Source organism: Amblyomma maculatum, chromosome 9 (assembly GCF_055883805.1).
Source record: "Amblyomma maculatum isolate TAMU_Amacu chromosome 9, ASM5588380v1, whole genome shotgun sequence".
In the NCBI taxonomy this organism is placed as follows: Eukaryota; Metazoa; Arthropoda; class Arachnida; order Ixodida; family Ixodidae; genus Amblyomma; species Amblyomma maculatum.
Window position 1 is genome coordinate 57454633 of NC_139352.1, and position 26075 is coordinate 57480707.

Sequence of the window (26075 nt, forward strand, 5' to 3'; positions counted from 1 at the left end):
GTGGTGTAGGGGTTGGGCGGCTCGACCGCTGAGCCTAAGGATGTGGTACCTAATCGTGGCCGCGGCGGCTGCTTTTTGACGGGGGCGGAAAGTAAAACGCCCGTGCTGTACGATGTCATCATCTTTATCACCATCAGACAGGCTACACTGCAGGACAAAGGCCACACCTATATAATGCCAGTTAACCCGGTCCTGTGCTTTCGACATCCACTTGACCCCTGCGATCGATATACTCAACCTCATCTGCCCACCTAAGTTTCTGCCGCCCCCTGCTACAGTTTCTTTTCATTCGAATCCAGTTTGTTACCCTTAGCGACCATCGGTTATCATCTGTTCGCACTACATGCCCTCTCCATGCCCATTTCTTTTTCTTGGTTTCCACTTTAATGTCATTCACTCATTATTTCTCGGACCTACACTGCACGCTTCTTATTTTTTAACGTTACACTCGCCATTATTCATTCCATAGCTCCATACGATGTCAGTGTACGTTAAAGAAGCCCAGGTGGTCAAAATTTGTGGAGCCCTTCACTCTGGCATCTTTCATCGCCTGAGTCGTTTTCTGAAATTAAGCCCAAGAAACTAAACTTAAAGCGTCTCATACTCAAGGGTAGTTGATGACTCGCTTTCGGCCGTCAAAGCCAGACTCAGGGTAGCCTGAGCTAGTTTAAGCAGAAAGTGATCACTCCAGTGCAGCGATGTCGCAGTGGCGTTCTTTTTGTAGTGCATGCTGAACGGCTAAAGGCTCAGAGCATACCTAATCTCCTTATCCCCACAACCTTCCATTTGCATTGATGATACTGTGTGCTGCACCATAAACTTCTGCCCGTGATGTTAGGTGATAAACACGGATGAAGACCAACTTAGCCCCTCGTCGGGCTGCTGGTATAATGATGCTGGTTGCATTTTTTTTTTTGCGCAGAAATAAACGATATAACCTGGCAGGGCCTACTAAAGCATATTTTTCTGAAAACACCTCAGATTGTAATTGCAGGTTAGATATTTGTAATATTCGGTTCCTCGACTGCACAAAGCAGTTGAGGAAAACATTTGCTATAATATGGATGAATATGGTATACACAATAGAATTATGCAAGAAAATGCAGCGTGGTAGACTACCGCAAAATATACGCGCAAAGCTTAGTTCGGGGCACTTAGTGCCGTTGGCGGCAATAAGCGAAGTCGAAGAGTGGTGATTCTGTTTCTTGACGATTTAATTAAATGGTAGATTTTGCACATTTAATCTTAACGGCAATTATTAGACAAAACGAAGCATACCAGAAATACGAGAAATAAGAATGGCTCCGTGAGTTGTAGCCAATATCTGTAATTGTTTGGCTGGAGTGTCCTGCAAATGGGATGAGGCTGATATACTAATTCCTATAATATTAAACACTGCTCTAGAGCTCCCACTTGCTTTGCAAATCTAGTAATCAATGAAATCCTGACTACGCTTCCATCAGAGGTACCAAACTTTTTATTAGTAACGAACAAAGCAAATCTGGCTGCTATTTACTCAACAATAAGGCTTGATAGGTCGCTAAAACGAACGTCGTCCCGACTAGCTCGAAAAATAATATTAGGCCAAAAACCAAGAATGCGCCTGCCGATGACATTCCCACCGATTTAAATGATCGCATGATGAAAATTGGCATGTGGGTATATATAGATCGTTTTGCTGGAACACCGCTCTAGCTTAAACAATGTCCTCTTAATGTAAGAGACATTTTCAATCTCACGAAATTGCAAAGTCTTGAGCGAAACATTCGTAAACTATTGGCGCTTTCTTCAGTAGCTCCGTAATAAACGAGGAAACGAGAATTGCTCTGGGGATTGTCTCTCTGGTGCCTTTCACCGTATTATTAGACGAATTATTCAGAGGCATGGAATGGGAACAGCGGAAGGAAGAATTGGTTCTGAATACTTCTGTAATCCGCGATTCGCTGATGACAGTGGCTTGCTAAGTAATTCAGGGAACGAACTGCAAGAAATTAACAATTATATAGACAGGTAAAAAAGAATTCTAGGCCTAAGATTATTGTAGAGAAGACTACAACAATCTTCAACAGCCCAGGAAAGGATCAACATATACAATAGGTAGCGAGGTGCTGGGATGGCTAAGGGAATACGTCTATGCAGATCCATACTACAGAGGGAAATAACCAGAAGAATCAGATTAGAATTGAGAGAATTTGGCATGTACTCGCAGATCATGACTGGCAGCTTACTGGTATCTCTCAATACGAATGTGAGTATCAGCTGTATAGATATCTATGTGGTAGAAGCGGGGTGCTAAAGAAAGGTCTACTTAAATTGTGACGGCAGAGAGCTGTGGAACAGAAAATTGTACGTCTAACGTTAGGAGAGAGGTAGCGTGCAGAGTGGGCGAGAGAACCAAGTCGAGCTAATGAAATTGTAGTCTAAATTAAGAAGAAATGGCCATTGGCAGGGCATGTAGTGCGAAGGAAGGAATGCTGGTTGTCGCTAAGGGTAACAATTTGGATTCCAAAGGAAGAAAAGCGTAGCAGTGGATGGTAGAACTTTAGTTGGGCAGATGATAAGAAGAAGTTCGCGGAGGTCAAATAAGTGATTGAAGCTAGCACAGGACCGGGTTAATTGAAGGGGCATTGGAGAAGCATTTGACATGCAGTGAGTATATTCCGGCTGAAAATGACGATGACGAAACTGGAAACCTGTATTTGTGCACAATGGCTTCTACAAATATCCACTTTGACAAGGTCTCTAAACGTTTGAAAAGGGTGGAGGAAAGTCAAATGCTTTGCTACAGGAACGATTTTTGTCATAATTCGAAACACTATTGCAGTTTATAGCTCAGCCTCATAGCTTTGCCTCTAAGCTCAGCCTATAGTTCAACTGATCTCAGTCTTTTGACATAGTGCTTAATGCAAAATCCACCAAGGGGAAAATATGTTCCCTTGCTGACCAGGACACCGAAGCTTTCCTGGTAATTTCAAATGACGGATATGAATCTTGTTTTCCTTTATATAGACTTTTATGATTCCTATAATTAGTTCATATCGGTGGAAACAATAGACATAAATGTGATGATACAACTAATGGGAGCTGCACATAGAGTATGTTGACTGTAGGAACGCATACAAGCACTCCGTGAGCAAAGCTTCCCTTAATACCGTTTTATTAAGTTAGTAAATTATTAAGCATATTTTCTTCCGCCGTTCGGGGAGATATCTTAATCTATTATTTACTCCATGAAAGAGCAGAGATACGAAGATCTCGTCAAAAGAAGCGCTAAGCTATATGGGGGATAGTTGAGCCGGAAAATGAATATATATTACGAACGAGTCCGATCCTAAAGTACCTCCAAAAAAGCAAAATAAAGATACGTCGTAAACGTGGAAGAACAGAGAATAAAAAGAGAAGCCATATATATACCTGTGCCGCTGATGGTACGCTGTAATTTAGATATTTAATTATTTATTTACAAATATTGTCAATTAACAGTGGGAATTTTACAGGCATGGCACAAAGCACATAAAAATGTCAGACAATATTTGAAGTCCTGTTTCCAGTCAACCGAACGATAAGGTCAAAAATACAAAAGTGGGTCAGTATGGCAGCCGTTGATGAATTACAAAACCGTCAAGAATTTATAATGGGGCAATTCAAAAAGCACTGCCTCACAATGATTCGTACGTGAGGAAAAGAATAGCCAGCCGGAAAATTAGTGAGAGGGCTGAAAGGTTAGGGTAAGTTTATTAGACAGAGCTGATACCGAAGAGCAAACGTAAAACAGCAAGCAGTAGTGGCCGGCATTAAAATATAGACTATTGTACGCGTGCGTACATGTTATGAACGTCTCAATGAATCATTGATTCTTCCTGAAAGAGAGCGTGCGGAGAATACAGATAGCAATGGAAGGAACTGAAGGGAAGGTGGAGGTCAGCACACATGAGAGGTCAGCCTGCCGGCATGCGTACGAGCGCAATATGACCATCCTGAGCTTAACCGGTGTCGCCCCTCTGAGCATGAAAGCAGTCTAAGGCAACAGCCGAGAAGCACGAACCTTCTTGTGACGTCAGAAACAACTACAAAGACGGTCATTTTTTGAGAAAAGGAGCTATTAAGAAAGGAGAAATGGTCCCCAGTTTATTGGTTTCTTCTGGAGCGTCGCTGGTGCACCGCAATGAAGAATTATAAAGGAAAGTCAGCGAAATAGGTTTTCGCGCAAACTAGTATGTGCGGTTACTAAATGTAAACGTCATGTTCGCAAATCTATTTAAAGAGCGTTATTTGGATGGTAGCTCATTGCAATCATAAGATACGGCTCTCAACTTCTCCTACTGCAAATAAAAATAAAACAAAAATATATAAAGAACTATAGGGCTTGAGGTTGTTTATCTTTGTCTCGTGTATTACGCCTCTGCGTTTTTTTTCCTTAGCAGTTCGTTGTGTTCTAAAAACTTGTTGCGTCATCCCGTCGGGTGGGAGCAGTTCCGGACGCCATGATACAGCATCTTTACGCCATTTTGGGTATCCTAGCATCCTATTTTGTTCCTTCTTTAGCGGCTGAACATGATTTTGAAGGATGTCCCTTATATTCACGAACTTTGATATTTATTGTTTCGATGCTTCGTGGAAAGTGTGTTTACATCCCAAAACTTGCAACAATGCTTGATCGGTTCAAAGCTACAATATTCTCTGTTCTTTACTGCTCGCATGATACCTCATTGACTAATACAGGCGCCTTCACAGCTGGTATGAAAAAGCTGAGTCCCGAGTCTGTAGCTAAAATTCGTACCCACCGCACAGATTTAAGTCTGCTACTTGACTGTCAAATGTTTGAGTAGAACGCGCTGTGTCATAACCAGCTGTTGACCCGACAATATTATTACGAGAAGCCAAACTAACTTAATCTTATGCATTTCGCTTGGGACACTGAACCGTGTAATTGTGCACTGTTTAGAAAGTTTGACGCGTTGTGGTAGAATCACCTTACGCCAACTGACGGTTAATAAAGGCTTAACATGTGGTCAGCCTCGCGGCTTGGACGCGTTCATCAAAACAGGCTTGTTCCTCCCGGCCTAATTCACATCATTGGTGGCCTATTTTATATTACTTTTTTTTTTGAATGAGCAACGCTAAATGGAACTGGGTGACGAGGAAGAGAGAGATAATAGGAGCAGGAGGAGAGCGAAAACCGGATACTCAGTGAAGAAGTAGGTCACATGGGTTCCCACGCCTGTAAGTTCAGATCTATGCTAGAAGGAAGGATATAGTGATGTTCAAACATAAGTGAGCCTTGATATCTGGAAAGATGTTTCAACTTAACGGCGGTATGAGGTTCAAGTGAAAACGGACCTAAGAGCTCTTGCGCAAGGATATAATGGACAAACTTATTTTGAAGGGAAAATGGCACGCAATTACTCCAAATGGCCGAACTCGGCCAACACACTACCTTACTTAAAGTGCAAAACAAGATCCGCACAGCAACGCTGTTATTTTAAGGTCAGTGGATGTCACCTCCAGAAATCCTCATGTTCGCCTAATATGTGTCATTGATAACCATGTGAACAAGGCAAATGCACTTATCGCGAAGAGAGAGGAGGGGGGGGGGGAGAGAAGGGAACTAGTTGGGAAACTTTTTCTCTTTCTGTGTGACATGTGATCTTTCGCAAGTGCTAGAGAGAGGTCAGTACCAGTGTGTTTGTGGCTATTGAACCATTGAGAGGGAAATAATTTAGGGAATGGGTCATTTGCGAACTCCAAGCTTAGGAGTATTTGCCTGAGAAATACTCAATTTCTTTCAATGAAGCTCTAGTGGAGAGAGCATATAAGCTTTCTATTCTAAGCTTTTTTTTTTTAAGTTTTATTTTGCAACGCTTTCTCGTGAGTCTGAAAGATGAAATGGCTCTTCAACGCCCCAAAATAACTCGAAAAAGTACATGAGTTTGAACGCTGCGCTTATGGGGCGATGTGGGACTGGATAGAAACTGAAAGCACCAAGTACACCATGAAACTGTATGGAAACTTCATTTTGCAGCAGTTTAAGGACCTAGGCCTCGTTTGTTGTATCGTTTATTATTTCATTACGGCTAAAAAAATCTCTTAGTTGGTCACCACGAAGAAGTGATTTAGAAAGGCATGCAAAATTGTATGACGGTCAAAACCATTATTATCGCCATCAAGCACAGTATTTACACTGCACCACTAATGCCACAGCTAAATGATATTGCGTTAGTTCTGTTTTTGGCAAGCCACTGTCTTCTTAAACTGCGACCTTTATATAGCAACCCCTTCCCCTCTTTCCGACTTTCTTAACTATCCGTTTACGCTGCCGTTACCTTGAAATTCTCGGGGTTTCCCTCAAAAACCTCTTATATTGTATTTCTTCCGCATAGTATGATCCCTGAGCTCTACCTCCTGTTGACTTGTGTAGGATTTTTTAAGGCTGGCGTCTGTTGTCTAATAAAAAAATAGGTAAATTGGTTCGCTGATATCGAAAAACCTACACTTACTCCCTAATCAAAGTACACATTAGATATTAACCTATCCGTCCCTAATATTTCTTGAAACAAAGGAAAGCTAGTGCTTGTTTTATAAGTGAGAGTCCTCGTGAGAAATCCTGTGCCCATATCGTAGCGAGTGTCCTATATTCCTACTCGTGACTTCTTACCACGATTCGCATTCTAGTATTTTCTTGCCGGCGTGTTTATTTCTCATTGTATTTCTGTTTAGTGCATATCAGCTTGTGGAGTCCGCCAGGTAGTAAGAAAAAAGTTAATCCATGCGACGGCGAGAGGGCTGACCGCGACTATGTTACATATATATGTAAAGAAAAACTATATCATACTTCACTAATGCAAAAAGAAAAAAAAAACATTTTTTTTTTCATCGTCATTGTTGCTCTACTCATTGAACTGCCAGGTCTTTAGACGCGTATCACCTGCCCACTGTATTTGTTTATGGCGCTGGTTTTTGCATAACACAGTGCCTACCGATGCAATGGAAGTCAAGTATCGAGGAACTTTATTCGTTACGTCTGACTACAACGTTTTAATTTAACGGTTACGGCGATCAAGAACGCGCACATAACGTCATAAAACGAATGACAATTACGCCAGCGATTCCTACAAAGTGAACCCGCTACCCTCTAATCTTTGCCTGTCTCCTTAGTTTGAATACTAGCGCTTCCCTCAAGCAGTGCGCTGAGTGCATCATAGTTTGCGGAGTGAAACCAAAATTTCGTAGATACATGCTTACATGAAATAATGCGAAACATGAACATGACCGAAAAGACCACAGGAGCGTCTTCACATTGTACTGCACAGCACCGGCACTGCTGCCACACCTGGTCTCATGACTGTACTCACAGGCTCGAATTCACACGCAAAGCTCTTTCGTCAGCGCCTGACGCTGGGGTTACTTATTCAAAGATACCGCGAACCTGACTTCAGCGGTTGCTGTCGTTTTGCCAACGGAAACGAGACTCACTCTAAGAACGCACATGTTTCTTTCTTGAAACCAACACACATGCCATTCCAACGTTGCGGCTGTAGCGGACGCCGCAGAAGTGTCACAGCCTGCAGAGAACGTGGAAAAGATGCCTGCTTGCACATCAAGCCGATGTGGATGGTCCGCTCTCCATGCGGACCATCCACATCCGCGAATTCACACGTCAGTGTGAATGTGCTGAGGAACGCACAATCACAGACATAGAGAGTATCCTAGCAGCGAGCGCCGGATTAAGTCCTCCCACTTTCGCCACTACTGCCTTCGTACGCTTGCTTCGAAGGGCCCCATTGTGGTAACTAGTCCTCCACGATAGCCCCCATCCTTCTCTTTCCATATGCACCCACTCTGTTCGTGCAGCTGCCTACGGTACCGTGAAAGTGGGACGCCGCTTACCGGCCTTTATATCAGTGGTGCTTGTAAGTATGGAGCTTTAAAATTTTGATGATCGAAATAAGCGCCAAGCCGAAGACATACGACATCTGCCCGTTCGTAGCGAAGTCCTCATGCGTGAAAGTGTATTGGCAAAAGCCCAAAAGTAAAGGCCGCATTCGTCTCCTTTAAATCTCTAACGTGGCAGGCAGCGCAGTTTACATCAAAGCGGTAGGGCGATATAGCTCTTTACCTGATATAAACAAAAGACTATGCAGCATACCCTTCTCTCCAGCCCTCTCATTCCAACCATTTTACATTTTTCCTACAGCCAGCTGAAGAGGCAACGTTATTTCGTAATGCAACTAGTACGTTAGAGGATAAAAAGCGACATGAAAGGCTGCTACGGTTGGAGCAGCCGCAGCCGCTGAGGTGGTTGAATGAAAGGCACAGAAAACGCGAAAGTCTTACAAAAAGAGTGAATGAGAGAACGATATGGAAAGCAGGAAAAAGCAAAAAGACGTTTCAGAAATCAGGCGCACCATTCATTTTCTTTAAGCAGCGCCAACTTGTGCTCGGTTGTACTTTACTCATCGACCGATTACTGTTATTCCCCTGAAACCGGGATTCGAAGCCTCATAAGGATGGCCGTTTAGATTCCGCTATCGCTTCTATTCCTCTAATCCTTCGATTCCATTTTTGATTCTACATTTACACCCTCAATTTTGTTCATAGCTATCACTATTCTCCTTTCGCATTTCACCCGTTCGTTTTATTTACTTCGGCTGCTTCGCGTTGACCTTAATATCCATTCAATGACTGCGCCATCACTAATTGGAGCATGTGGACGCCATTTTTTCTGCGAGCTCAAATTATAGCAGTCTTTTATTTCTTCTTTATTCCCATTACTGCTGAGCCACACCGACCGAACGGGCATCTCCACGCCGAATTCACGTGCTTGTCCAGACTCTCTACCCTGCTACTTCACTTATCCGTCCAGCGCTCGCAGCAGGGATCGATGTGCGCATGCTCCAACAGCGGAGCTTTCGCGCCTTCTCTCTCCCTTTCTCTCGCCCTTCGTTCAATATCCCCGCCCACACGCTCACCGCCATCAAACTCGACAAGCTCGCCCAGCGCAATCGGAGAGCGCGCTCCGTTCTCGTCTGGCGCAGTCGTGTTGCTCCTCGTTGCGACCGCGTCCCAACCGTGCGGCGGCGCTCTCGCGCTCCTTGTCTCTCACTCCTGCTCGTGTTTGTGTCTGCGCCGCCTTTGCACCGGCATTGCCACAACTACTCGTGGTCGTAAAAAGACACGGTGTGTGTGTGTTCCTGGCGACAAAAGAAAGCAAACAAGCGCTGCAAATAATTACTCCGGTTAGAAGGAGAAGCGTCGTTAACTGGATTGGCTACAGGTCGTTTTTTTTTTTTTCTCTCGTCACTATCCCTTGTTCTTTTTATTTTTGTTCCTGGATTGCAGCTTGGCAACGGCATCGCAGGAGGACAAAGCGGACGTCTTGTGAAGCTTTTTTTTTGTCGATTGTATTGCTGTCGCCGCCGTGTTCAGCTGTCGTCAGCTTGGTGACGACTGGCCTCATTCGTTTCTTCCCTCCAAGAGTGCTTGCCTCAAGCATACTTTTTTCCTCTGTGAGTTATACTAGGTGAATAGTCGAACATGTTTCACCAGCGATGATTTAGAGAAGCTTTATTTCGCGACGCTGTTGCAATTGCTGATAATGTGAATCACTCGGAGCTGTGTCCCCCTGTCTGTGAACTTTGCCGGGCTGTTTTCTGCAAGATCTCTTGCTAGTGGAGTACTAGTTTCTTTGACTTCTGATCCTACAAAAACTGCGAGCTGTCTGCCATCCCATCTTCCAATGAACGCAACGACGCAGTCTTCGTGCGTGAAGTGGCTGCCATTTGGATTTACGACTACGCTTCGGATCGTCGTGCTGCTGTTGCTGTGCAGAAATGCCCTATCGAGAAGAGGTGAGTGGTAATACTTACAAACGATGTCGTCGAGAGATGGGCTTATAATATTGAATGCTTGTATAAGCACGAGAATTGCTGCTCTGCCTTAGCTTACACTCTTCAAAATTCTGTCATAGTCATCAGAATATGCGAGACGATTTTCCAGCTCTCGGAACATGTCCTTTCCTCTCTATTCACATATTCACATTTTTTATCATGCCTGATCTGTTTGTAAAGATTCTGTTAAATAATGAGCAGCTGTTAAAAGCACGCCTGTGAAGAGACACTTATCTTGGAGATGTCATAACACACTAGATTATCTGTTTTCTTACGTAAACGCTTTTTCTGTTGTTGTATATCGTAGTTGGCGGGCTGAGTTACGAAGGGAAATTCCTTCTTGAACTTTGGTTTGGCACTCCCAGATAATATCTCGCGGGCAAAGTATATGACGCGGCATAACTGACTGATTAACCGTACTGATAATCAGCTACCCAATATTCTTCAGAGAAATTCTAATGCGCCATTTAGACTTAAATGAATATTAACTGCGGCATCAAATGTACTTAGAGTACGACTCAGTCTACATGCGTCTGTGAGTGGTCGAGAAGGGAGTTGCTGTGGGCGTGAATAAAAAAAAAATAATTGCATTATCTACAGAACAAAAAGAAGGAGCCATATTTTATGATATTTTATAAAATAAATACACTGAATGCCTTAGTTTTGAGCTTCTAACATTTCACTGATAGTTACGAGGGTCGCAATACTTTGGGTTCGTTTCCACTATTACTTCCTTAGGGCTACAACTACCGCCACACCGTCATTTTGTCGACCACCAGCACCACAGAAGGTCTGTGAGAGACCTGGCCAGTCCAGTTCAACCACCGCCTTTTTCGATTCCTTCGCGGCGAGACATCATAAGGATGATGCGTCATGGCAGGCCCGGTGAGAACACTGCACCTAGGAAGCACTTTTTATTTTATATTTGTTTTTCGCTTTCTTCATTACTACTTCGCTGCTTACATTTCTGAATTTGTCATCGGTATGTGTTACTCTTGCACGGATGACTGCCTATCTAGGAATACGACCCGTGCACCTGAATGAGTTTAGTTTCTTTGTTCGAAGTACGCGGAGGCAATTTTTGACCGCCGATGTAACCTGACTGGACCTCGGCTGTCTACAGTTGTCAAGGACGTGCACAGTATAATAAATGGATGTTTGAATAGTATTAAGGTAAACGATAATGTAGCATAAAATAGCACACAATTGCACGTACATGCGGACATAAACAATGGAAAATCACCAAAAGTTTCGACTAGAGCGCTCATCTACCGACATATTCTGACGGAAATGCAATAGCGTACGCGATATCGTATGATAGACCGAGGCTGCCTATCTAGCTGGTTTATCGATATGGTTTTTGTCGTGTTTCTGTTTAATTTTGTTAAGCTTGAAGGCATTTACTTTAAGAAAAGTTCAATCGACAGGCATGTACTGGTCTTTTCTTACGGGAACAATGCGACATCTTTTACGTATTCCAAATTCGTTCATTTGCTCAGTAATCTCTGTGACGCGATAATGAGAGTGCAAGTTCCCACGCCCTACCGGATAACGTGAACGTAGAAATTACTAAATCTACTCGCACGCGATAATGACAGTGCAAGTTCCGACGCTCTACCTGAGACGTTGGACGTGGACATTACTAAATCTAACCCCCTATAATTACTCGCACGCGATAATGACAGTGCAAGTTCCCACGCTCTACCTGAGTGCTTGAACATGGGCATTATTAAATCTAACTAAATCTAACCCCCTATAATTACTCGCACGCGATAATGACAGTGCAATTTCCCACGCTCTACCTGAGTGCTTGAACATGGGCATTATTAAGTCTAACTAAATCTAACCCCCTATAATTACTCGCACGCGATAATGACAGTGCAAGTTCCCACGATCTACCTGAGGGCTTGAACATGGGCATTATTAAGTCTAACTAAATCTAACCCCCTATAATTACTCGCACGCGATAATGACAGTGCAAGTTCCCACGCTCTACCTGAGTGCTTGAACATGGGCATTATTAAGTCTAACTAAATCTAACCCCCTACAATTACTCGCGCGCGATAATGACAGTGCAAGTTCCCACGCTCTACCTGAGTGCTTGAACATGGGCATTATTAAGTCTAACTAAATCTAACCCCCTATAATTACTCGCACGCGATAATGACAGTGCAAGTTCCCACGCTCTACCTGAGTGCTTGAACATGGGCATTATTAAGTCTAACTAAATCTAACCCCCTATAATTACTCGCACGCGATAATGACAGTGCAATTTCCCATGCTCTACCTGAGTGCTTGAACATGGGCATTATTAAGTCTAACTAAACCTAACCCCCTATAAATACTCGCACGCGATAATGACAGTGCAATTTCCCACGCTCTACCTGAGTGCTTGAACATGGGCATTATTAAGTCTAACTAAATCTAACCCCCTATAATTACTCGCACGCGATAATGACAGTGCAATTTCCCACGCTCTACCTGAGTGTTTGAACATGGGCATTATTAAGTCTAACTAAATCTAACCCCCTATAATTACTCGCACGCGATAATGACAGTGCAAGTTCCCACGCTCTACCTGAGTGCTTGAACATGGGCATTATTAAGTCTAACTAAATCTAACCCCCTATAATTACTCGCACGCGATAATGACAGTGCAAGTTCCCACGCTCTACCTGAGTGCTTGAACATGGGCATTATTAAGTCTAACTAAATCTAACCCCCTATAATTACTCGCACGCGATAATGACAGTGCAAGTTCCCACGCTCTACCTGAGTGCTTGAACAGGGGCATTATTATGTCTAACTAAATCTAACCCCCTATAATTACTCGCACGCGATAATGACAGTGCAATTTCCCACGCTCTACCTGAGTGCTTGAACATGGGCCTTATTAAGTCTAACTAAATCTAACCCCCTATAATTACTCGCACGCGATAATGACAGTGCAATTTCCCACGCTCTACCTGAGTGTTTGAACATGGGCATTATTAAGTCTAACTAAATCTAACCCCCTATAATTACTCGCACGCGATAATGACAGTGCAAGTTCCCACGCTCTACCTGAGTGCTTGAACATGGGCATTATTAAGTCTAACTAAATCTAACCCCCTATAATTACTCGCACGCGATAATGACAGTGCAAGTTCCCACGCTCTACCTGAGTGCTTGAACATGGGCGTTATTAAGTCTAACTAAATCTAACCCCCTATAATTACTCGCACGCGATAATGACAGTGCAAGTTCCCACGCTCTACATGAGTGCTTCAACATGGGCATTAATAAGTCTAACTAAACCTAACCCCCTATAATTACTCTCACGCGATAATGACAGTTTAAGTTCCTACGCTCTACCTGAGTACTTGAACATGGGCGTTATTAAATCTAACCTCCTTAAAAGACTTGGACGCGATAATGACAGTACAAGTTCCTACGCTCTACCTGGGAACTTGAACATGGACATTAGTAAATATAACCCCTAGAACTACTCAGTAGACTTCAGCAGCAAATATTTATTCACCCAAACACATGCGTAGGAATGACTTTCCAAAACCTGCACTTGAAAAACCTCTATTCTTAAATGAAAACATTCGTGACAAAACTGCACAAGATTTATTAACGGGCGCTTACGAATTCTTATCATTTCTGAATTGCAATAACCAATGATTGAGAGTTACTCATGGTCAAGTGGCCATTGTTTATTTATCCGTTATAGAAAAGCAAAAAGATATAGTTTTACGTTGTTCTCGACCTGTATTATTTCTTGTCCCTGCTCAATTTCTAGGGCAGAGCGGGTTGAAGGATTTGGTTGCCCAGTCAAAGGAAACCAAACAACGGCTTCCCCTCAACCCTTGTTCGGTTTTCTTAGACAACGCACTTTATAGTGATTCAGAATTCACGTTTTTAGATTTGCTGTCTTTTTTTTTTACTCTCCTGAACGTTTTTGGATTTTAATATTATTCATCTTCCAGTGGTTATCGCGGCAACACTATTGTTCTGGTTTCACATACATGTCAAAAAAGTTCACATTATAAGTGTAACTTGCATGTATTAAAGTGAAAGTTCCACTTATAATTGGAACGTTTTTGACGCGTCTGTGGAACCATATTAGTAAATGCTGAAGGATAACGCGTGGACCGTCTTTGGCGCTGTAGGCTAAAGCAATCGAGTTTATTACAAAATTACATCAAGAAGTGCGGTGATGGCTTAGTCTATATTTTGCGGAGAGCACCCTAAATGTCTAGCGTAATTGCGAACAAGTGCTTTTGAGCTGATTTCTACACCGTTCCCAGAACAACTTACAAGTGTGTAGGCTTACACAAAGAGGGCGTTTCAAGGCAGATGTCGAAACAGCAGGACCTGCAATTTCTGAGACGAGTGAACAGTACATTTTGTCACATTTCCTCGTTGCTGGTGTAAAGCTAGGAACTATTAGTCCTGCGAAGAGACGTTTTGTTGGCAAGTCTCTTGATATGCTGACAATAACAGCGATGCTGAAGAATGCTGATGTATTCTTGGGATGCCGAAGAGAACGATTGCCCTGATCCATTGACTTCGTGTCGCTGTGAAAACAGAATGCTTTAGTCGGCATTACACGTATAGGTAGCTTTATTGCCGCGAAAAATGTGAAAAAAAAAACTACTTCTATCGTCCTACTGCATTATAAGGAATGCTTGTCAGTCAAGGACGCAGTGGCAGATGACATATTCTTACTCGTGCTTCAGTATTCCAAAAGTAGAGTAAGGAAGTACTGAATATTATAAGATAAACGTAACTGCAACAACTCAACACATCTCATTGTGGCGTCGTCGCCAGCATTTATAGCAGTTGTGCCTTAACCTATCTGTGAGGGCTTAGACTGAATGGGTACGTCCTCAAAGGGAATTTTGGTGGCAATGCACTCAAATTGCTTGTCGCTTTAAAATTCAATCTTAAATAAAACAATTTCTCTGGTTGCAGTTCTAACAATTTTGTACGTGCTAGCATTCCCCCACGTTTTTTCGCTAGTAGTAGCAAGAAACTTTACTGCAAAAAAAGTTGAAAGAAAACAAAAGTAATAAGCAGCGACAGGTTAGCAGTCGTTTCTGCCTGCAGGTAAACAAATTAGGCTGCCTTCGCAGCCGCTGTCGTAACGGTCATATTCTGTGCTAGCACAATGAACGAGCCTCTATTAAAGTACGGTCACTTTTTGCTGCTCTTGCCTCCACGCGTCATATATATGGCGACAGGTTGCGGAGATGGTACACACTGACCACTTAAGAATATGGGCATGGTACAGTTGCACGTAATATCCTGCGGTCAGCTTAACCCAGAAGCAGAAAACAAAACTCAAAGACGAAGGAAAAGCCCCGCAGCCTAACCTATAGCACCTAGCAGCCGTCATGAACACAATTATGCTAAGAAGCAGCCAAGTGTTTACAACCAGACCGGCGCCGGAGTAATTCCGCTCTTCAAGCCCCATCTGGACTCGGCGGCTCGAACCAACTTCCGCTGCGCGCGCAGTTCACGCGGTTATCAACTTGAACTGCGGGCTGTAAACAGATACGCATTTTTTCCTCTCAGGCTTCTTAGACACCGGTGGGCAGCCGCAGTTTGCGAGCCAGTCCGGGGATGTTTAGTTTCGAAAGCAATATCGTAAATTCATCGCACAAACTGCTTCTGGTGTTTATTTGGCAGCACAGGCGATGAGCTAGTTGAACGCGGGAAGGGGGGGCTTTGAGTTTGACTGGTGTTTGACCTGGGTTTTGCAACATGAGCGATGTTCTGCCCACGTGGGTTTTGTTACAAATCGGGACGACATCTCATGTCGTTTCAAAGCAGAACGAAACCCCTGCAAAAACTCTAGCTGCCGTGCTTCGGCTGTTAGTTTTTATTCGCAAACCAAACACCTGGGTCATCCATACATGGGGTATAGTGAATAGCTTTAGTTGAGTTAGTTGAGTTAGTTCAGTTGAGTTGTATGCTACAGGTGGGATTAGCCTTGCTTGTTCTGCCGGCAATTGTTCCACCGTAGCGTCGCTTATGTTTAAAAAAAAAAGTCCTTAACGATCGTTCTATATTATGCGGCACCTTGCCGCCGCGATCGCATTACAATGGGCACAAAAACGTAAGGTCTCTTGCGTATTGATGTTTCAATGCGTTTGAAGAAAATCCAGGTAGTCTGAGTTATTCAATTTCTTTCCAAGGCTGCATGCAACACTTGAAAGCCAACATTCGACGTTTACAAGACCAGGCGAAACTGTTGGGCTCCTACTTTGGTGTTGTTGAGAGAGGCAGACTAGGAAATAAAGTGACAGGAATTTAATGAGACAGATGAGACCCCAGCGACGCTCTTAAGTAGGCAGGGAAGAATCCGTTCGCTTGACGAGTGGCTTGCGCAATTACTTCTGTTTTCTGTCAAAACCGTGGGCTGCGGATTTTGTTCACTCCTTTGACAAGCGCCACGTGTATTTCTACTCAGCGCCACAGGTAGTGCGAGCTCAACTCGAATAGGTGTGCAGAGCTGAAGACCTGTTCGTGAGATCGTTCGATGGAGGCTCCGCTTCTCAAGTGCACTTTAGCTGTCCGTTAACCATCTAGAGAGGTTAGCAACGCGTTTCAGGCAGATAGAAATAGAAAGGTAAACACATCGGACTTCTATAAGCACAAAATATAAAGCACTAGAAGAGAGCGGTTCCAAATAGCTCTTGCAGGGACCGACGAGAGAAGCAATATGTATTTGTGTTTGTATGCCTCGATGCCGAATATAACCTCCCATTGTTTATACGTGGGTAATAATAATAATAACCTTTATTCAGTATATTCAAAGCAACGTACAGAGACGGAAGTAAATTTCTTTCTCCTAAACTGAAGGTGACGGTATTACGAATCCCTTGCGTATTATGGCCACAGTCTTCTAGAAAATGCGCTACTTCTCGTAGGGTAATATAAAAAAAAAAGTCTGAAAATCTTGTACGCCTGAATGGGGATAAGGATGACCACGCTGCAAAATCGCGTTTTTATATATCTCGAAACAGGGGGTTTAAATGTGCATCGCCTCGTAACAAGACCAAGCGACAGAGGAGAAACTGGGAAAGAAGAGGAGCGGGGCATGCAGGGAAGGCGAGGGTATCTGCCACCATAACCAACGACCATGAGAGCACTTGCCATCTTGCAATGGCTGTTTGTTCCTAGAAAAAAAAAACTTTTGTGCAATGAGTTACGAGCCCAGAGTGAGTCTCCTAGGAGTGTCGCAACGACTCACGTGCAATTGACTCGAAGGCGGAAGGCGCCCAACGAAGCGATCCAAGGCAATATGTCCTCGCGGCTAAAACGACGTGGACTTATGCATGGCAGGAGCAGGCTGTACAACCACGACGAAAACGACGGCGACTGCACGGCTTCGGGCTTTATAGTCTCCGCGGCACTGTTTGCGGCGTGCTCTGGCATAAAAATGGGGTTTGCACGAGCTATTTCCGTTTCCATGGTGTGCATTCGCCTTCCGCTTGTATGCCTCCTTCGGAAATAAAAAAGATGGCTTCTTTTCTGTAAATGAGAGAAAAAAGAAAAACAGAGTTCAGATACCTCAAATATTTGTTTCTTTGTTATGTGTAGAAAACAATGTACCGTCTTTGCCCAAATTGACCAGGCTGCAGGGTCTGCTTCTGAGTCATCATTTAGAGAATTTATACCACTTCTGAAGCTGTAAATCTCTGCACAGTAGATGCGAGCCCCTTTTCCCATTTCTTAAGACATTGTGATATTCTTGAAATCCTTGTTTATTTTATAATACAAGTGAGAAGCAAGCCATGCAGCCTTGCTACTTTTGTTGGAGACGGTATGTACGTAACCAGGTGGTCGCCTTTCGGGGGTTTCGCTCTGAAAATCTAGGATAGGCTGACATGAGCCTTAGATTAGGCGCAGATAAGTTATTTTGTAGCGTTGCTTATCGAAGCGGAACCTATTTGTTGATGTGAATATATTGTATTTTACGTACAATTAGTTCGTTAGTCTAAAGCTTGCTGCAGCTTTCTCGAAAGGGCTGAATTGATGTCGTTGGATACATAAAATAGTGTGCTTTTTTTTTTTCTTCATCTAGTGAAAGCATGCAAACAGGGACATTTCTTTCTGAGTGTTTCCTGCAAATACAGGCAGTACATCAAGACAACTTTGGAGTAGTTAAGTATAAAACACTGCATTGTTTTCACATAATATCATTTACACAATACTGGTATTTTCGACATATGCTGAGTTTTTTGTTGTCATTTTCAAAGCGCTATCAATAAATACACGTTTCATTGATACCTTGGGCATTGCTGCTCTTGCTCAGTGATCAGGGCATTCGTCTGCTGAACCCGCTAACTCGCGTTGGATTTCAGCCGCGCTGGTTGCGTTTCAATATTGGAGGAATGCAAGGCATCCTCCTTCTGTAATGTATTAGCGCACGTGAAAAACCACATTTAGTCGCAATTATCAAAGCTCTCCTGTTCCCTGCTCCCCGTTCAAGACCTTGTCAGCAGTGCCCTTAAATATGCAATGCCGGTTTGGGAAGTTCAACGTTATGAAATCGAACCAAGCCATACCTTTGCCGCAGAGGAGACTGAGCTGGTAGGAAAAGAGGGTGGATAAGGACAGGTGTCAGCAGGCGGTTGTGTAATGCTTAATGCTGTTCCCCGTTCAAGCCCTTAAAGCGTGCTTTCAGATTTAGTTGCGGATTCACGGGACAGGTTTAGTCTTCAGGAAAAGCTCGTATGATACTGACTTCAACTGCCGCAATCCCTTCTATGAAGAGGTCCAAAAGGACTGCGATATTTTAATTTTTATTGTTGCACTAATTTATGAATACATCGAGTACGTTTGAAGTATCAAAAAGTCAGAAGCCTAAGTTTTTAACGGAGAGTTACTGCTGCACATATTTGCAGTTATATTAATTATGTTCAAAGTCGAAAGAAGTAGGAAGCCTGAATTTGTAATGTAAGACTTTCTTTGCCACATAAAACGAGGCTATAACGCGACGTAAAACAAATCTGAAAAGAAATTTTTGTGGAAAAAGGGAAAACAGAATAGCAGGAGCAGATCGATTAAGAGCGAAGGGCAGCGAGAGAAGTGGAGGTTCTGAGAAACCACGATGGCTGCCCTTTTCCAAAGCCCAAGCGAGAATCGAAGTGATCCGGTTCTTGGGGCAGACAGCACGGAAATAGATTTGTCTAGGCTCGAACATTGACGGAAGGCCAAAAAAGGAGACGAAGCCAAATTTCGAATGCAGGAGGTGTTGCTTCCTACGAAGCCTGCTCTCCTAACAGAGTTGAGACTCCGCTCTAAACTCTTTAACTGCACACACCGGTGTTCTGTTCTTCATTACTGCAGTGCTCAGTCTACGGACTTCCATATTTTGTAGCTTCCGAATACCAGAAGCGCCATCTTTGCGCAGCCCATCTCTATTCAGTCACAGTTGTATTCCTTTTTTTTTATTCGTGTGTCTTCCTTTTAATTTTGCCCATTTTTGCTGTTCTTCCTGTGACCTCCTTATGAATCATTGATTCAGTCGATAAAGGAGAATATCGATTTCGTTAACTGTTTTTCTTTTATTGCGAAATACTAGTGCCCGGAGTAATAAAAAAAAAAATCAGCTATGTCTGAAGCCGCAGAATTCGACCTTTTAGGATGAGTCTGGCTCGTAGGTGACACGGGCGGGCACGCATTGGTTGACGGTTTCTGCGACATGGCCTGGATGAAGTTACTTGTCCTTGTATTTTCTTACATTAAACGAGTGTGTGGCATCAACACGCACATATGGACCACGTGGTTTAACGGTACATACTGATGTTATGAGGCCGATGCATTCGGTCTGCTTTGATAAGGATAGCGAGTGTCGCCTTGCATGGCAGTAGTCGGAGAATGTAATGACCATCATCATCATCGAGACTATACCCACTGGAGGGCGCAGACCACTTATATGCTCCTCTAATTAACCTGATCTTGTGCAAGTTGCATCCAGTTCACCCCTGCAAACTTCCTAACCTCACCCTTGTGCCTAATTTTCTGCCGCCTTATGCTACGCTTTCCTTCCCTTAAAACCCAATTTGTTACCATTAGCGACCAACAGCTATCCTCTTTTCACATTATATGCCCTGTCTACGCCTATTCCTGCTTCTTGACTTCCCCTAGAATATCATAAACTCAAGTTATTTACCTGACCCAATCTGCGCGCTTCGTATCTCTTGACGTTAAATCTGCCAATTTCCGTTCCATAGCTCTGATCGTTGTCCACAACTTCTGTAGAACCCTTTTTGTGGGCGAATCTAACCGTTTACGCTGCGGCAACAATCTCAGTCCATGTGCACAGTCTCGTCATCACCACGAGACTTTATTCTTGTGCATGCAATCACTGCAATCAACCTAGACCTTGTTTCATCCCTCCAGCCGAAGGAATATCGGAAAGATCGTGTGTGCTACTTTTTCCACGTCTCTCATGTGTTCGATGAAAAATGGGAAAATTCTACATTAAGTGCGGCACCACTGGCAGTAAACTTTTCCACCTCTGCGAAACCGTAAATTTAGATTATTATGAGGATCACGTTATTATGATGCCTTTAACATAAGGCTGATATCACTGGATAATGTGGTAAGATAAAACAATATATCGCCTGCCTATCGCGAGCCGGTTTTTAAGTTCTATACGCAGTGTATATTTCTACCTTAAAACAGGTGACGTTAAATTGTCAGCTGCCTCAGTTCTATTTTTCTACTTCCGTGCACCATATGACTTTCTTTTGCGACACAGGATTGTCGGAAGACGTGATACGAATATGCGATGATCGGGCAAAATTTTGCACAGCTACATTCCGACCTTATGTCACACGTCAGTCGGCGACTCATCCAGCGCGTTCATCCTACCCTTTCGTTAAGAGCGATAACTGAAACTTCTGAGTTGCACACTATTCTGTAGACGAAGCTACCATGGACGGCAAGGTCACATGCATACAGAGAGCAGCGGCTAATATGTATTTTTCTGATATTCAGGACAACACATTTGCTGAAATAGTTTTCTCCAGTGTTTACCCGTTCACGATTCAGCCTCTGATTCGTCCCCTCTTTTTCCTGTTCTTTCTGAACAGAGATGAGCGTTCAGTGCAATACCGCTCTTATTGACATCCCGAGACTAGTATATTTTTTACGAAGCATTCCTTCTGCACTATAGCCGTCTAGATATGAAGCTGCCATTTTGCGAGTCGTAGCGGGAGGCATGACAAAACACAAACGGGTCTCGCATTCAAAAAGCTTTCACTAGATGCACAGTGTTCTTCACAGCTTATTGCACGGAGCGAAATTTTATCTTAAAACTATGTTGTCTCAGAATGCCTTCATCACCGCCGAGGCGGTGATGCAGGCATTGCGAAATCAGGGGGTAGACGAGCCGTACGTGAAAGTGCTGGAAGATATATATAGTGGCTGCACAGCAACCATAGTTCTGCATAAAGAAAGTAACAAAATTCCCGTAAAGGAAGGTGTTAGGCAAGGAGACACAATCTCCCCAGTACTATTCACAGCTTACTTAGAGGAAGTATTCAGAGACTTGGAATGGGAGCAGCTAGGGATAATGGTAGATGGAGAATACCTCAGTAATCTGCGATTTGCTGATGACATTGCCTTGCTAAACAACTCGGGGGATGAATTGCAAACAATGATTGATGACCTAGACCGAAAAAGTAGAAAGTTAGGCTTGAAAATCAATATGCAGAAGAAAGACAAAGGTAATGTTCAACAACCTCGGGAAGGAACAGCAGTTTACGTTATGTAGCGAAGCACTGGAAGTAGTAGGCGAATATGTCTGCTTAGGACAGGTAGTAACCGCAGATACAGACCATGAAAAGGAAATAACAAGAAGAATAAAATTGGGATGGAGCGCATTTGGCAAGCACTCGCAGATTATGACTAGCAGCTTACCGGTATCGCTCAAGAGGAAAGTATACAACAGTTGCATCTTACCTGTGCTCACCTATGGGGCTGAAACGTGGAGGCTAACCAAGAGGGTTCTACTTAAGTTGAGGACAACCCAGAGGGCTATGGAACGAAAAATAGTAGGGGTAACATTAAGAGATAGGAAGCGTGCAGAGTGGGTCAGAGAAATAACTCAAGTTACCGACATTCTAGTCGAAATTAAGAGGATGAAATGGGCATGGGCAGGACATGTAATGCGAAGAGAGGATAACCGATGGTCGCTTAGGGTAACAAACGGGATTCCAAGGGAAGGAAAGCGTAGCGGGGCGGCAGAAAGTTAGGTGGGCGGATGAGGTAAAGAAGTTCGCGGGTGTCAAGTGGATTACCAATATACTTTGTTGGGCGAGTTGATAAACATCCATTATTAATTTAAACAGCACGAACTAGAAGACGCAGGACAAGATAAAAGGAAGCCACAGTACAAGCGCTGACTTACAACTATGCCTAAGCCGTAACTCCAAGGCCCAGATAAAAACAGATATGCCGAAAACGAAACAATCACATGAAAAAACCCCTGGGTTCACCTGCTGTACAAAAAGTCATTCAAAAAAGACATCTCTTTGCTTGAAAGAGCAAGAGAAGTCTTGCTGACACACGTATTAATAAAATATGATTTATCTATCTTTCTAGTCATCTTTTGTTCGTGGCGATACAAAATTCTAGCCTGGTCAAAGATAGGAGTAGACTTCTCCTTCTCCTTCTTCATTGTTTCACATGAATGGCAATGTGAGACCAGAAATGTTTTGTCCTTGCCACTTTCCAAGTTGATCCGGTGTTCCAGTCATCATCATCAGCCTGATTATACCCACTGCAGGGCGAAGGCCTCTCCCATATTTCTCCACTTAACCCGGTTCTGTGCTAGCTGCATCCACTTGACCCCTGCGAACTTCTTAATCTCATCCGCCCACCTAACTTTCTGCCGCCCCCTGCTACGCTTTCCTTCCCTTGGAATCCAGTTTGTTACCCTCAGCGACCATCGGTTATCCTTCTCTTCGCACTACATGTCCTGCCCATTTCTTCTTAATTTCCACTAGAATGTCGGTAACTTGAGTTATTTCTCTGACCCACTCTGCACGCTTTCTATCTCATAATGTTACCCCTACCATTTTTCGTTCCATAGCCCTCTCCAGTTCCAGTAGTCTCTTGTTAATACAGCTGCCTGTTTGTCCTATATAACAGGCTCCACAAGAGTGTGGAGGCCTGTAAACAACACCAGTCTCTATATTTCTCCCCACATTCTTGCTTCTTCGATTCTCTTTCCCTTTGAATAGCCGGGCAAATCTTCTTCATCTTGAGCGGGGCGGTCAATGCGACGTCAACACCATAGCTCTTGCCTACATTTTCGAGGCCATGTGAAATTCTGTGCACATACGGTACCACCGCAACGTTCCCTTTCTTCTCACCCATGCTGGGCAGGGATTTCTGTCTAGGCGTTCCTTTAAGGCTCTTCAGTACCCGGCAACTGGCCTCATTAATAACCTACTCCCGATAACCGGCCTTTGCAATTCTTATCAATTGTCTTTCAAAACTCTTGCCCATGCCGTGATAGCACGATTTCTTCAACACATTTAACAAGTATGTGTTGATCATCCCATTCTTCACTAATTTGGAATGCTCCGAATTGGAACTTATCAAGGGCTTCACCAATCTCGGGTTGTATTCCCAACAAACGTGATCCTCCCCGAACTGAATCAATAAATCTAAAAACTGTTACCAATCGTCAACTGGTTCTTCAACAGTAAATTCCATCCCAGATCCACACTCAGTAAAAACATCAATAATGTCCCTAATTTGTTGATTGAATCCTTCACGGTCTGTGAATACTAAAAGGTCGTCCACATACCTGAAGGTGGAATGATGTAGGCCCTCCAAGTTATCCTTCAGGTGTCTGTCCACGTACATTAAGATGATGTCACTCAAGACCGGTGCAACACTCGACCCAATGCATACTCCAGCCTTCTGCGTATACAGCTTGTCCTTGCTGCCTATGAAGGTGGACTCCAGGTAGAACCTCAAAAGTTCAAGGAAACTTTAAACACTTACACCTGAGGCGTCAGTGAAGTCACATTCATTATAGTCTTCAGTAATGCACATTTGAACACGCTTAAGGAGGCAGTCTTGGGGGAGGCTATAATATAAATCCTTGACATCCATGCTGAAGCCAACACATTTGCTTGGGTTGTGTTCTTTGAGGAATTTAACAAGGACTTCAGAGTTGGGTAGCCTTTGGGGGTCTGATAAAGTCAACAAGGAAAGGTGTTTCTGCAAATATTTGAAGACCAGGTGCTGCCACGTGCTTTTCTCAGATACGATGGCTCTGAACGGAACATCTCGTTTATGGGGTTTTGCCGAGAAGAATACTTCCAAATGTAATTGCTTGCATTGTTTCACCTGTTTGCGTATCCGTTCAAGCCCAAGATCACCAAGTAGAGCAATAGCCTTCTCTTTTACCATGGTCGCTTTCATAGGAAACCTTTTGAAATTCTTCTCAACAGCAGCCTCCGCTTTTTCTTGAAACTGATTCTCATAAAAAAATAGTAAAATACCCTTCTTTATCTGATAGTATAACTCTGAGGTCTCTCGAGGTCATCCATTTGGCAATATAATTAATAGGACACTGTTTCCCCTTTAATCTTTCTTTTGTGTGCTCTAACACTTCCAAGCATTCATGGATGCACCGCGACCTATACGAATCTTGAACTATATTTGCAATACAGCGTGACACGGTCACTTGTTCATCCTCATCAACTCTAGGCTCAAAAGCATGCTTAGGACCCAGCTTCAGCATCTTATCAATATCTAGAGGTATCTCTTTATCTGCGAAATTCAATACCTTGCCTTGCTGATCTTCGTGCATCTTCGTTTTTCGTGGAATAAAGTATTTATTCGGTAGTGCTCGACTGGTAAAATGTAAACCGCAATAACGCAATCAGTCCGTGCTCGAGAGCATAGTGCACAATTTCAGCTTTACCTCACATATGTACGCATCTCTCCTGGTCCATTTTGGCCATAAGGAGCACGTGTATAGTTCACATTAACCCAATTCCCAGCGTTAGACACGAAGCCTAACCGGGAAAAAAGGCTAAAACGTTTGCCATGACAGACTTAGAAGAGAGGCACTTCTTGTGAAGAGGCATATTTCTCTTGGTTGTGTAATTCCTTGCCGAATATCGTAGATAGATAGATAGATAGATAGATAGATAGATAGATAGATAGATAGATAGATAGATAGATAGATAGATAGATAGATAGATAGATAGATAGATAGATAGATAGATAGATAGATAGATAGATAGATAGATAGATAGATAGATAGATAGATAGATAGATAGATAGATAGATAGATAGATAGATAGATAGATAGATAGATAGATAGATAGATAGATAGATAGATAGATAGATAGATAGATAGATAGATAGATAGATAGATAGATAGATAGATAGATAGATAGATAGATAGATAGATAGATAGATAGATAGATAGATAGATAGATAGATAGATAGATAGATAGATAGATAGATAGATAGATAGATAGATAGATAGATAGATAGATAGATAGATAGATAGATAGATAGATAGATAGATAGATAGATAGATAGATAGATAGATAGATAGATAGATAGATAGATAGATAGATAGATAGATAGATAGATAGATAGATAGATAGATAGATAGATAGATAGATAGATAGATAGATAGATAGATAGATAGATAGATAGATAGATAGATAGATAGATAGATAGATAGATAGATAGATAGATAGATAGATAGATAGATAGATAGATAGATAGATAGATAGATAGATAGATAGATAGATAGATAGATAGATAGATAGATAGATAGATAGATAGATAGATGAATTTATTGAAAGGAAAGGCAGAGAGGTTTGCCGGAGTAATTCAAAACTGGACTGCTACTCTGCGCTAGGGAAGGGGAAAAGAAGATCATGATGTGTGACGATGTGGGAGAAAGATAATGAAATATATATAGTAGCTTGCTTTACAAGCGTGAATCAAGCTTAGGGTGGAGGTATACACTCAGGCTTACGTTCAGCAGACCTGGCATTATATTATTTTTATTCGCTTTATCAGTCAAAAAGGACATCTGCTAACTTTCTGCGTGTTATCAGCGGTTTTCATTTCGAATGAGATGAGTGTGCTCTTTATATGTTCCCCTTTTCAGTGGAAACAATTTTAAGGCTACGTTAA

The 26075-nt window shown here is 42.9% G+C and overlaps 1 protein-coding gene across 1 annotated transcript in view; it reads left to right on the forward strand.

Annotated features, from left to right (window-relative positions):
* The first annotated feature begins 9426 nt into the window (after positions 1-9426).
* LOC146179120 (uncharacterized) overlaps positions 9427-26075 on the forward strand; it is a 248265-nt gene continuing 231616 nt past the window's right edge. Inside the window, exons 1-2 of the mRNA XM_084580115.1 lie at positions 9427-9848; positions 10626-10772. Of these exons, the coding sequence (XP_084436241.1) occupies positions 9737-9848; positions 10626-10772 (259 nt within the window). The 5' untranslated portion in view covers positions 9427-9736. The remainder of the gene's footprint in view (positions 9849-10625; positions 10773-26075) is intronic.